The sequence below is a fragment of the Rosa chinensis genome, chromosome 5 (genome assembly GCF_002994745.2).
Source record: "Rosa chinensis cultivar Old Blush chromosome 5, RchiOBHm-V2, whole genome shotgun sequence".
Classification (NCBI taxonomy): Eukaryota; Viridiplantae; Streptophyta; class Magnoliopsida; order Rosales; family Rosaceae; genus Rosa; species Rosa chinensis.
This window is the reverse complement of record NC_037092.1, coordinates 25,510,895-25,524,739: the sequence shown is the minus strand read 5'-3', so window position 1 is coordinate 25,524,739 and position 13,845 is coordinate 25,510,895. Positions and strand designations below refer to the sequence as shown.

Sequence of the window (13,845 nt, the reverse complement as noted above, 5' to 3'; positions counted from 1 at the left end):
GGAAAAACATATTATGTGCCTTCGTCAAAGTAACTGACGAAGAGGGAATCAATGAATCAGTGATTATCAATCAATTAGCATAAAAGATAGATCAATCAGTATTTAATATCATAATTGTAATCAATATTTCCGCTGTAATTTTTTCCATATATAAAGGGACTATGAAATGAAATGAGTAGACCATTCCAATCTCCATTTACTTTTACATTGTACCTAATTTTCTAAAAATAATTCTATATTTCCAACAGTTATCTATGTTAATTAGGAAGAATTCCACAAATGGTCACTCAACTATGACTCATTCGATATTTTGGTCACTGAAGTTTCAAATATATCACTTTGGTCACTCAACTATTACACTGTCATTCACTTAAGTCACCAAAAGAGTATTTTTTATAATTTTTTTTAATGAAAAAAATTAACAAAGTGACTTAAGTGATTGATAGTGTAATAGTTGAGTGACCAAAGTGATATATTTGAAACCAAAATATCGAATGAGTTATAGTTGAGTGACCATTTGTGAAATTTTTCCTTATTAATTATTTGAAGACAGAAAAATCAATGCAGTTACTACGAAAACAAGGGCGGCTGTTGAGCGCAGGGCCAGTCAATATCGAGAATTTAATTGCAAGATCGACCTGTAAATTTTTCACGAGTAATTTTTCTGTAGCTCTTACTTGAAGAAAAACTCCAAAAATCAGTGACAGAGTCATGGAGTGTAGCCAAGACTTTCCCACACGGCTCTCCAACCGATAACCATAACCATGTCACGTCATCCCCAACTCTCCTTCCCAATCCGAAACTCTCGCGTAACTAACAGACAGGCACGGTCCCCAATCCCAATCCGCAATGGATCACCCACCGACCAACGGCTCAGATTCCTCCTCCTCCTCCTCCGACCTCCCCTACCAGTCCGGCTTCCACAACCACTTCTCCTCCGAAGCTCTCCCCGGCGCTCTCCCCCTCGGCCAGAGCAACCCCCTCCTCTGCCCCTACGGCCTCTACGCCGAGCAACTCTCCGGCACCTCCTTCACCTCCCCCCGCAAGCTCAACCTCCGCACCTGGCTCTACCGCGTCAAGCCCTCCGTCACTCACGAGCCCTTCCAGCCGCTCCGGCCCACCCACGGGAGGCTCGTCAGCGAGTTCAACGACTCCAACAGCTCCACCACTCCGACTCAGCTGAGGTGGAAGCCGGTCGAGATTCCGGAGACGCCGACCGACTTTGTGCGGGGGTTGTACACCGTGTGCGGAGCTGGGAGCTCGTTCCTCCGCCATGGCTTTGCTATTCACATGTAATTGGTATTCTATGCTTCGCTGCTCGCGAAAATTAACTTCATGTATGCTTTTGCTGATAATTGATATCTGGTTTGGGTTTGATTATGTGTAGGTACACTGCGAACAAGTCGATGGATGATCGTGCCTTTTGCAATGCTGATGGAGATTTCTTGATAGTCCCCCAATTAGGAAGTAAGTAATTGATGATAAGTTGAAGTTCTTGATTTTTTTTTTCTTTGATTATTTGGTGTTTAAGCTTTGATGTATGATTCTGACACACCGATTCAAATGCATTCGCAATCTTGTTATCGAATTTCTGGGTTTGTTGATTTAAAGTTTAGTGCTTTGAGTGTATTTGGAAACTGCAATAGTTGATAGTTGTAATTCTTTCACTGAATTTGACTTGTGTACTGGTGTAGTGATCAAAGGTGTTCTCTTATGTATGCTTAGATAATGATTAATGATACATTGCAATTTGCAACTCTTAAAAAAATTCTTTCAGCATTTCAGCGCTTATGTTCTGATGTGGGAGACTTAATTGATGGCTATGACCTTGGTATAGATATCATCTGCGCTTCTGAGTCGCACAATTTATTAGGACTGGAGCTTAGATAGGGAAGTAGCTAGATAATTTTAATTGGTTGTTTAGTACAAAGAAATGGCTCAACTGCATTTTTTGACTCTGCGTTCTGTTCTGGTTGTGTAGGGCTCTGGATCACTACAGAATGTGGAAGATTGATAGTTTCTCCTGGTGAAGTTGCTGTATTACCTCAAGGATTTAGATTTGCAGTAGATCTTCCTGATGGCCCTTCACGAGGTTATGTAGCTGAGGTTTTTGGCACCCATTTTCAACTCCCTGATCTTGGGCCAATAGGTAGGTGCCTCATGTTTCTTTCTCCTTTTTGCAGTGATTACATGTGAAGAAAAAGGTAGAATAATTGATCTCAAATCATGTAACGTTCGTACTATGTTAAGTGTTTTCATGACCTGTAGGCAGTGAAAATGTAATTTTGATTACATGTAGGAGCTAATGGCCTTGCTGCTCCAAGGGATTTTCTTGTTCCCACAGCATGGTTTGAAAAAACTACCCGTCCAGGCTACATCATTATACAAAAATTTGGTGGAGAACTTTTTACTGCAAAGCAGGATTTCTCTCCATTTAATGTAGTTGCTTGGCATGGTAATTATGCTCCATATAAGGTGAGTGAGATTTTTGTTTTCCATATGTCTAGGTTTGTTGGGCTTTTCTTGTAATTATAATATTTTGACTGTGTTTATTTAGTTTTTATTTTTATTTTTATTTTTTAAATTGTGTTCGGTTGTTCTTTTTTACTGTGTTCAATTGTTTATTTCAGCATAAAATGCAAATCCAATGTTATGTTTAAATAGGAAGGTCTATCCACTCTCATGCGATCTAATTTGTTCAAAAAAAAAAAAAAATATTTGCTTGCAGTATGATCTGACGAAGTTCTGCCCATTCAACACAGTCTTGTTTGATCATGGTGATCCTTCTGTAAATACAGGTATATAGACTGGAACTTCTTTCTTTCCCCCTAAATATTCATTTCTTTTATAACCTGGTGGATTGTTTTCAAAAATCTGTGTTCATTGCCTTGACTGATCTTGTACAATTATGGTGCAGTATTGACAGCACCAACTGATAAACCTGGTGTTGCATTGCTGGATTTTGCCATTTTCCCTCCTCGATGGTTGGTTGCTGAGCATACATTCCGACCTCCATACTACCATCGTAATTGTATGAGTGAATTTATGGGACTCATTTACGGTGGATATGAGGTAATATCGTGAACATGTTTTGACTACTACGCTTTTTTATATTTTCCTTTTTTTCTTTTCTTTTTTTAAAGTTATTGTTCAGGCATGAATGAGCCAACTTGTGCATTTAGCATTAGGAAAATGAAAAAGAAAAATAATCTGGTATTAGATTAAGTGTAGGGAGACCAACTAAAGCTGCATCAGAAATTGAAAATGTTTAATTAATGAACAGAACTTGAGAGTCTTTTTTTTTTTTAGTCTGTTAATCTAGACAATAGATAGTCATTAGGTGGATAAGATTTCTGTGTAAAAGGATTGTATCAAGCCCCTAGCTGATAGCTCCAGTAATATGTTTATGGTCCAATCAATTATTCAGCCCAAAAAAAAAAGATATATAATTGATATGTATTCTTGTACCACAGGCAAAAGCAGATGGGTTTCTTCCAGGTGGTGCAAGCCTCCATAGCTGCATGACTCCTCATGGTCCTGATACGAAGACATATGAGGTATACCTGTCTAGAGCAACAGAAAAATAATTTCTTTGCTCCTTTCCATTTTCTTTTCCTTGTCAATCCTCAGTTTCAATCCACAGTATTCACTATCGATGCCAAACAATGGAACATGCATGCTTTATTCTTTTGGTAATGCACAGACAAACAAAACTATCTCATCACGTGTTAGGTTAGTGATTTTAAAGAAAACATTGATGTTTATAGTGTTCCTGTAACTGATATGGGTGACTATTTCTTCATTGTTCTGCTTGTTAATAGTTGACTGGCTTTTCAGCTGTTTAGTTGGAGAACACCCTCAAGTGCTCAATGATCGATCCTTATTTAACACTATCACTTGATTGCAATTGCAGGCTACCATTTCACGCGGAAATGATGTAGGACCACAAAAAATAAGTGATACTATGGCTTTTATGTTCGAATCGTGTTTAGTCCCCCGAATTTGCTCATGGGCTCTTGAGTCTCCCTTCATAGATCATGACTATTACCAGTGCTGGATCGGACTAAGATCACACTTCACAGGCACAGGGGCAGATGCTAAAGATGGAGATATCCAGAATGGTCAGTGAAAGGGATTGAAGTGGAGTGCCATGGCTCATATGGGCAGGATGAAACTCTACTAGATACAAATAGTGTAATTAAAACGTTTTGAAGAACAAAAATTAAGGAGTGTAATTAAAAACATAAACCAACTAGCTAGTGTACATAATAGAATAATATGAGCGTAGTACAAACTGCAGCCAAATCAGCTATGAAGACCATGTATATGTGTGCCTACTTCTGTATTAACTTCTGTATTAAGGAAGTCTGTTGAAACTGTATTTCAATGTGGGAATTATATCAAGTTTAGGATCGGCTCAATCATGTTCATACATTCCGGATTTTCGATGTCACTAAAAATAGTGTACATCTTGTGTTAGTGTTACTATTGTCATCTATCTTATCCAAGCTCTTCTACCAGTTACCGTTGCTATCATTTCTTATTTTCAGAGTTTCAATTTTGACTGCTACAAGAGGGCTGTGGTATTTGCACTTCCACAAAGTTTTCATCATATCATGTACTCCCGACACTTCAACAAACCTTTGGCTCTTTTCTTAAATGATAAAACTGTCATCTTCATCTTCTTCAATCACGTAGCTCACCAAAGGAAAGTAACATTTTGCCTCAAACGAGAACAGAGCTTCAATGATCAAACTGGCATGGCATCCCCTCCAAGAAGATCAAATCATTGAAATGCTTACCCCAAAGGGGCATCACCTCCCTTTCTTTTTCAGTGTTCTTTATTGTTGTATTTACGCGTTCTCTTTTTGAGCCATTTTGTTATATCAAATATTTCTAACAAATAAAAAATACCCAATAATTTTTCCTTTTAATTCTGGAAATTAGAAAACAGAGAGGACCCTCTTTTCTCCTCCCACGTGCAATAATGCTTCACATTCATAAACTGCAGGCTGCAGAGTCCTTCCCCTCCCTCCTTTTCCTGTACGGTGTACATCATCAACAGTTTTTTGGGATCCAAAAACTAAAATTAAAAACTGGGACAGAGAGATATTATTGTTATTTAGGGCATTCTTTTCAGTTCTTGAACCCTAAAGCAATGCACATGCAAACCACTAATCAACATTTATTCGTCATAACTTATAATCATATACAATTAATCATGGAATAAGAGCATCCTTCTCTTCTCAAGCAAGACATTTTCTATGTCATTGAGTTGGGGTGATGATCTAGCCCTACAAGCCATTGATACGTTTGACTTTCCGAAATTGAGTAATTGACCAACGGGGAAGGGCTTAGATTATGTCCATTTTTCAAGTGGTGGGGATTATTAAATCAATTAGTGCCTATAGATTGGGTTCACATCAATGTGACAAAAACCTTTTAGGAGGAGGAAGTACATAACATGCCTCCTAACTTTTCCACTAATCATTATTAGCGTCTCCTTAAGGACTTTGATTAAACAAAACAAACATAACTGCCAACATAAGATAGTGGAAGATACCAAGAAATGTGTGTGTATATCAATTGGAGGAGGAGCAAAAGGGCAACACTCAAACCCTCTCCCCATGTGAGATTGATTTGGGGACAAAGCAAACAAAGGTGGGGTCTTACTAGCAATTCACATGGGAGGAGGAGGACATGATTCTTACAAGCTCTCTTGCCTTCTCTTTCACAGCTCATCATCCTCTCTATAAATCCTACATCCTTCCTTCCACTATCCACTACTATATTTATATACCCAATTGGAATCTCCTATGTAGGCATGCCACACCAAAATACTTGTATATACATTGTTTGAAAGTCATTATCATTTAAAGATCTTGATGTAAATACGATAATGTAGGTTGTGTGGAAGTCGGTTGATGAGTCTTACCACCTAATTTTTATTGGTTTACACATAATTATCAAGATTTTATCAAGGCTCTTCTGGCTTTCAACATTTGTACATGTCGATAGAATCGTTGATGAAAGAGTTTATGCAACATATTCATAGGAGCAAAATTGGTCAAGTTGTAAAATGTAAATTGAGCAACTCTCAATCCCGTATGAGATGTAATAATTCAACATGTCGTATCCACTTTACAAATATTAAATGATGGTCTAAACCCTTTTATCTTAATGTGTTGTGTTAAGATAAGTATTTTCCTTAATTGAGCTGAGATTGCATACATGCGTGTATTATTGAATTAACGGTTATGGATATATACGCCCTATTTGTTCGATAGAACAACAATCGACAATATAAAAAATTAACATATCAGATGCTGGTTGTCAATGCTCTAAAATATGACAATACATAACATATTCTCGAAATATGTTGTACTCTGAAGTTTTCTACGGTCAATTAAGAAAATAAGAATCCAACTTAACGATAAAATATACCCGAAGAATATATCATATTCCGAAACATATACAAAATTCACCTAGAATTAGAACAAATTAGTGAAATTACATGTGTCATGAGTACATGTGCGAAAAGGCTGATGCATATATGATATATCCAAACAATCCAATGTATTATAGCAGTGAACCATACAGGATATAATGGGGTGAGGAATGGCCAGAAGAGGGTCACCTCGGCACGTGGAGACTCTGATTCCCTCCCCAGTTAATAAACAAAACTCACACACACCAGTGTCTCTCATAGACTTTCCAGCTTCCCTTCTCTTCAATGCTCCTTCATCCTCCCCCCAGCTGTTGCTAGCTGTCTCCCCTCCCCTCCCCCCATGTGACCCACCCCTCCAAAACCTCTGGGCTTAAAAAAAATCCCCCAAAAATCCAAATCAGAAAGAGAGAAGGAAAAGGAGTGTCTGCAACTAAATATGCCTCCAGTAGTACTACTCATTGCCATGATTATGTCTTCTGCAAACCCATTGTACTCTTTTTATTAATATCTCCACCTCCATCTCTCTCTCTCTCTCCACTCTCCACTCTCCACTTCTCCAGTGATTTTATTAGCAGAGTCCCCAAGATCGTTGCAGTTGTTGTTGGTTGGGGTTGGTTAATTGGGTTCCTTCCTTTTTTTTGTTTTTTGAGTGGTTTAGTTTTCTCTCTCTAATAATCCACAAAGGCACAAACACCCATCCTCTCTATATTTGGGAGGGTATAACATTGCGAGAGAACATGGCGCAATTACCTCCTAAAATACCCAGCATGACTCAGAACTGGGCGCCATTCCCCCACCACAGAATAATGCCCTCAATGGCCAACTTCCTCCCCTCCTCCGCCGCCGTCAACCACCCTCCCTCTCCCCCTCACAACCACCAGCAGCAGCAGCAGCAACAGTCCTCTTCGTGTTGGATGGACGAGTTCCTAGACTTCTCCTCCGCCCGGCGCGGGGCCCACCGGCGGTCGTCCAGCGACTCCATCGCGTTCCTGGAGTCGCCGCTGAATGTGCTCGACGAGGAGTGCGGGAGGAACCCCACCGTCCACGGCGCCAACAACATCGGCGCCTCGTTCGACCGCCTCGACGACGAGCAGCTCATGTCCATGTTCTCCGACGACGTCGCCGTCCCCCCGACCGTCACCTCCTCGTCCAACCCCTCCACGCCGTCCGACCAGAACAGCAACAACGACGAGATTCACGAGAACGTGAACAACAACAATGTTAATCACCGGCCGTTGATGCATCTCACGATCGACGGCCAGCAGCAGCAGCAGCAGCCGAAGAGCGAGCCCGGCGAGGGCGAGAGCGAGTGCGATCCCAGCGACCCGCATTCTCAGTCCCATGCGCCACTGCCGACCTCCCCCGCCGATCCCAAGAGGGTAAAAAGGTATTCTCCTCTCATGCATGAACGAAAATCTGGCTAATTATTATTAATCCATGCACATTAACCAGATCTTTCTGTGTTATTATTAATTTACTAATTACCCAGATTGTTCTTGGTTTGTGACTAATTAGAATCTTGGCTAATCGGCAATCGGCCCAGCGGTCCAGAGTGAGAAAGCTGCAGTACATATCGGAGCTCGAACGCAGCGTCACATCATTGCAGGTAGGAGAGGGGGGGGATCAATAATTTGTTTCTTTCGTATTCAATAAGAAAAGTTTATTTGGTTTGGTGAATAATTAATATGGTTTAATTTATTGTCTGGTTATGAAAAATGAAGTCGGAGGTGTCGGCGCTTTCACCGAGGGTTGCATTTCTAGATCACCAGAGGTTGATTCTCAATGTGGATAACAGTGCTCTCAAGCAAAGGATTGCTGCTTTAGCTCAAGATAAGCTCTTCAAAGATGGTAAGACATTCAGTAAACTTCACTATATAAAACATGTATGCAATTTTGATTTGATTTGTCTGTCTAGTTTTTAGAACAATGGATGGAAATTCTTGAATCAAGACTGACGATACTTTATCAAATGCGTAGTCAGATGATGTATTATTATGTTAAAATGAGAGTATCAATATCGCTATCTGAAATGACCGTTAATCAAGTGAATGTTAAGGTGCTTTTCCGCTTTAAAACAAACTCATTCATTTATTAAATTTAAAGGAAAGGCTTTCCTCCCTATCACTGTCCACCTTCTAATCCCAACAATTGGCAGCATGTTATATATGTTGTGTAATATTATCATTACTTTTCCTTGATAAATTATTTTTTTGTTAGATCAAGAAGGTGGATAAGACTAAATGATTTGTATTAAAATCCCAAGACATAATATCGATTGTTTTTAACTCTGGTTGTTGCAGCTCATCAAGAGGCATTAAAGAAGGAAATAGAGAGATTAAGGCAGGTTTATCATCACCAAACCCTAAAGAAGATGGGAAACAATGGCAATAACAACAACCAAAACTCCGCCGCAGCTCCACCGCAACAGCAGCAGCAAGCACACCACCACAACCCGGCGGACATCATGCTCTGTACGGATCACAAGGAGCAGCAGCAGATTATGAATTGAATGAAAGAAAGAAGAAGAAATATCATAACCAAGCAAAAGCGTTTCAGTTTTTAATCTTTTTGTTTTCTTTAGGGGGCTAACTCGGTCCTTTTCATTCATTCACGTGATGTGTTCCCACTAGGTGTGGGACCCCTGACAAGGTTTTGTGCGATTGGATTGGTGGGTGACGAAGGCTGTGGCAGTGACACGTGGAGCGCTTGGATAGGGTGCTGAAATCATTTTTATTAATTTTCAGTAAAATCAATTCTTTGTTTTGTTGGGGAAGGGAGGAGGTTGGCCACGTGGCTTTTCGTTTTTTTTTTCTTTTCAGATTAATTTTTTGGAGGGACGGTGGGGTTATTATTGTCTTTTCATTTCGTTCTTTGGATGGGGGAAGGGGGGGAGGGATTCAACTATTCAGTGGGACGAATTGAAGAAGAATGTGTCAGGTCATGTTCTAAGTCAGGTCTTTGATTGTTTTTTCTTTAGTTTCTTTCTTTACCCCTTCGGACCAATAATGTGCTACACTTGTTTTTGTTGTTTGATTCTTTTGGAAAGAAATGTAAAAATTTATAACATTTTAACATGCATCTTTGAATTGGTAATCCTACCGATAAGTGATATGTTGTACATGGCTAGTGATATTTCAAGTTCAATTGCGGTTTCAGTAGACGACTTATTCAGTTTTCATTCATACCAACAATAGACTAATAGAGGAAGATCTGAACTCGAAACTTCTTTAAACATTTAGAAATAAATACGATATTTGGCCTAATTTGTTAATTGAAATAGACAGTACACTAAAAATAATTATTTTCAAGAAATAGTAACATAACAAACATACCGCTGCGAATTTAAGACGGGAGAAAATTTACAATACGAGCAAAATCAGTACAATAGTCTAGGCAGCAGTATCACATTGAACAACTTCATGAATTAGAGATTAAAAATAAGAAAACAAAGAAAGTTAGCCAGATAGAAAGTTCCTAACATAGCCAAACCAAAGCAAGTCCTAAAAATCCACAGCTACAGAAAACGAATACATGAGCCTTCAACAAATTTAACTGCTCCCATTTCATATATGCACAAAGATGAATGCATGATGTTAACATTTGCGCTTTAGCAAGATGCAGGATTGTTCATAACTTATGTAGATCAAGCATACAACCGTTAATCAAAGAATGTGGGTTAGACTAAAAGACCAGGCAATGAACATTGAACATTGATATAGAGAAACATAGAAAATTGGAACTTTTAACTTTTGAAGTAATATCTATCCTCGCAATTCGGTTATATCCTGATGCCTATTCATATGTATTATGGATTTGTTTATGGTACAGATCTGCATAGTATGCAGATTGATAAAGTAGCCACATGCATGGCACATGGGGACAAATATGCAAAGACTGACTGGAATCTACCGGTTTCGTACTGTAACTAGAGTTTATTTGGATAATACCCTTATGCAGATAATCAAAATATTCTCAGAAAAGAATTAGCCTTCAACATGTGACAATTTCATCTAAAGATATTCTGTCTAAGTGATTATAATAGGACGGAATCACTGCTGTTCTTAGAAAGGTGTTGTTAAAAATTAAAATTAGGGTATAAGTCTAAAGCTGATTAATGCTAAAACATATATTTTTGTAACAGTGTAATTGGCCACAAACTAGAATTTATTTATTCAAACATAAATACATATTACAAACTCAGAGCCTCACTCTTGGGTAAATAGCTAAAAATTGTTTAGTTACTCATAACTGATTACAAGTACTTACTTGAAAGAAAATGCACACCACTTCACACAGATTTGAACATGAAGAGCACACTGCTAGCACACTACTACTTTGGCTTTCTTACTCCTTGAGAGAAAATTAATTTGCTCAATTGTCTGATGCCTTACAAACTAACTCTAAGGCTCCTTATCTAGGGAGCATAACTCAAACTGAAATTCAAAAACACATAATCTACATGATAGAAAGCTCAATTAATTTTCTACTTTTGTGAGTGCTCCAGATGATTGATGTCGATTGACAAAAACAAATTCATTCGTAATAAGGTGTTGTCACCTCTTTCTTTTTGAAAAGCAAAAGATACTCTTGTAAGCAAGTCTCATGTTTTCTTCAGTTTCTGAATTGTGGCCTAGCACGAAAGAGTTTTCATTTTCCATTATTGTTGTAGTTCCATTTTCTTCTACATTTGTGTCTTCATACATTTTGTAGTGATTGCCACTTTCTATTTTTTTGATCCACTGAAAACAGGCTAAGTAGAATCAATTTTCTTTTTCTTGAGAGATATAAAAAGATCATTGCTAATGGTCTTAGGGTGGTCATAAGCAGTTATTATTATTTTCTCTCTCTTGCTGCCAGGAATATATATTTAGTGTCTTCTTTGATGATCTTTTTGATATATTCTAAGGACAGAGCTTTCATCCAAGCAATACTAGAATTTGGTTGACCATTATATCTTTCGCATGCAGGCTGCAGATAACATCCTTGAATAATTCTCACATAGTGATATGTGGAGATATACAATCAACTTCTTTATTTTCCTTCTAGATCCACTCTGGTGGAGTAGATCTGAATCTCAGTCTGAGAATGCAATCATTTTTCCTAACATTCTTGACAGTTTTGACTATGATAGTAGGTAATCCTTTGAGATCATCATTCGTTTTTGTCAAGAGATTATGAACAAAACCATTTTCAACAAGCCAGAACTTTTGTTCTTGAGAACAAAAGAGGGTTTGGGAAAGCCAGAATTAGAATTTCCAAGGAGATTGTGAAAGTTGAACTACTCTGATTCTTTTAGTGTTAAAAGGTAATTCTTAAAAACAGTACATGACCTATCCTCCACTGAGAATTAAATTTAATAAATCTTCAAAACTACAACATAAGTACACAAACTATTTTATTAAAAAAAAAAAGTACATGAACTATTTAACCGGACCCAATTTCGATACATTTCGTTAATTACTCTATGGCGGTCGATGCCATTATTAAATAAATGAAGGGTAGAATTGTATTTTTGCCGTTTGAACTTTGGAGTCGAACTCTTTCATCTCCCTCACTAACATGTAGCCATATCCGACGGCGAGCCACCGCCAAGCTTGTCCCCAACAGAATCGAACAAGAAACTGTAAGATTTGATATGAACATCTAATGAATGCATATCAAGTGTAATAACTATTGTTTCCTAAAGAGAAAGTAATCTGAGATAATATGAGAAAACCTATTCCATGATATTCGTATTTATTTGTGAATCTAATATTTACGATTGGGAATCTAAATGGCTTGGTAACCAAGCAAAAATATATCGGATATATTTTGTTAGATACAGTAATAATGATATTAAGTAACCTATTATGGGCATGTATTCATTGTTCTGTACAATATAAATACAAGGTCCATGTGACCTCTCAAAATGCGCAAGCATACAATTCTAGCCCCATAGATAGTAGCTTTTAAGTTGAGAGGATCACAGAAGACCTTGTTGCAAGACCGATGACCTTCTCCACCACTGCGCCACTGTTGGTATGATTCATGTTCATAACCGATTATGTTATTATCTTGCTATGTTATGCTATATATATGATCTTCATCTTGTGTTTATTATTTGTGCAACTTCATGTGTAGTTTATTTTTCCGCTTACAATTGGTATCAGAGCTTTAGTTGCATGATAATAAACTGGATTAGGCTTTTTGCAATATTAAGTTTTGTGTTGCAAAATTTTCAAAAAAAATAAAAATAAAAATAAAATTCTGGAACAGGTCCAAAACTTTTTATGGCTTGCTCTTTTTATTCAAGTCTACTCATAGCCCAAGAGTGCATACGCGCGTACATCTACCCCAAAATACACCGTTAGTTGTAGAACGCTCTCTCCTCTTCAGTTTTCAGTTTTGGGGTTTTAGGTTTTGTGAGAGAAAAATTTCAATTTTTGAGAATTTGATGCTTCTGATTGAAAATTCCTTCAAGTTTCGCTACGGGTATGCCTTGATTTGATTCTATGAATGTGTATTTGTTTCAATTAACCCTCCTTTGCAGCGCAGGAGCGTCCCGGTAAGTTTTCGTTTCAAAATTGGAATTTTACATATATGCATAATTCTGATGTTGAATGAGAACCTTAGAAGCATTCCCGGCGTGCATCTAGGCTATTGTAGATGGTGACCGGATGAAATTTAAATTTTGTTTTGCTTGATCTTGAATTCTTGATTGTATTGTTGAAATTGTCTTGTGATTGAGCGATGGGTTTTGTGTTTTTCACTACTCTGTATCTTATGAATTATGTATGTATGTTGTTATGATTGAATTACTTTTGACAAGATTGTCTCCCTTAAGTGTTCAGTATCTTGTTAATTTGTAATTTGATAACAAACTGATCGTAGAGTTCAATCTTTACAATGCCAAGTTCTAAGTTTTCAGAGTAGTTTTATCGTATATGTTATAGCATCAATCTGCCATTTGATTATTTTGAGAACCATTCAGTTATAGACTTGCAACTTGTGTCTTTTATTTTTTGAATATAATTGTATCTTCAACAGAAGGATTAGACTTTTATGTTCTTGAAATTAAAACAGTGTAATATGAAATTTTAGAAACTATATTTGGTGAACTGATCTTTTCTTCTTGCTAATATGTGTTGAAAATTCAGGGATATTTTAGCTTCTAATTTTTCAGTTTTACAATTAAGAAATACAGTATATTGGATTGTCTTTGTGCCGATAGGTAAAGCCTTCCAATTGAATGTGCATTTTGGGGATCTTTTCTGTTTTCTGTGTGAAATTTTTCACTCGTTTGCTTGTTTGAATTTTCTGTGGATTGCTATGAATTTTGCATTCAAGTTTTTCAAACAAAGCCTTTAAAATTTTGAACAGAAAACTGAAAATTTTCTTTCTTTTCCTTGTTTTCAGCT

The 13,845-nt window shown here is 37.6% G+C and overlaps 2 protein-coding genes across 2 annotated transcripts; both read left to right on the top strand.

Moving 5' to 3' along the window:
• Positions 1–720: 720 nt before the first annotated feature.
• Positions 721–4,437, top strand: LOC112164615 (homogentisate 1,2-dioxygenase). Its single transcript, XM_024300869.2, has 8 exons — positions 721–1,292; positions 1,388–1,467; positions 1,982–2,149; positions 2,300–2,475; positions 2,729–2,798; positions 2,918–3,072; positions 3,474–3,557; positions 3,914–4,437. Exons 1-8 carry the CDS (start codon positions 850–852, stop codon positions 4,127–4,129), a joined length of 1,392 nt encoding a protein of 463 aa, XP_024156637.1. The 5' UTR covers positions 721–849; the 3' UTR covers positions 4,130–4,437.
• Positions 4,438–6,618: 2,181 nt separating this feature from the next.
• Positions 6,619–9,600, top strand: LOC112164616 (basic leucine zipper 34). The gene is made up of 4 exons (XM_024300870.2): positions 6,619–7,835; positions 7,964–8,054; positions 8,170–8,296; positions 8,749–9,600. The coding sequence occupies exons 1-4, from the start codon at positions 7,186–7,188 to the stop codon at positions 8,955–8,957; spliced, it is 1,077 nt and encodes a 358-aa protein (XP_024156638.1). The 5' UTR covers positions 6,619–7,185; the 3' UTR covers positions 8,958–9,600.
• Positions 9,601–13,845: the final 4,245 nt, after the last annotated feature.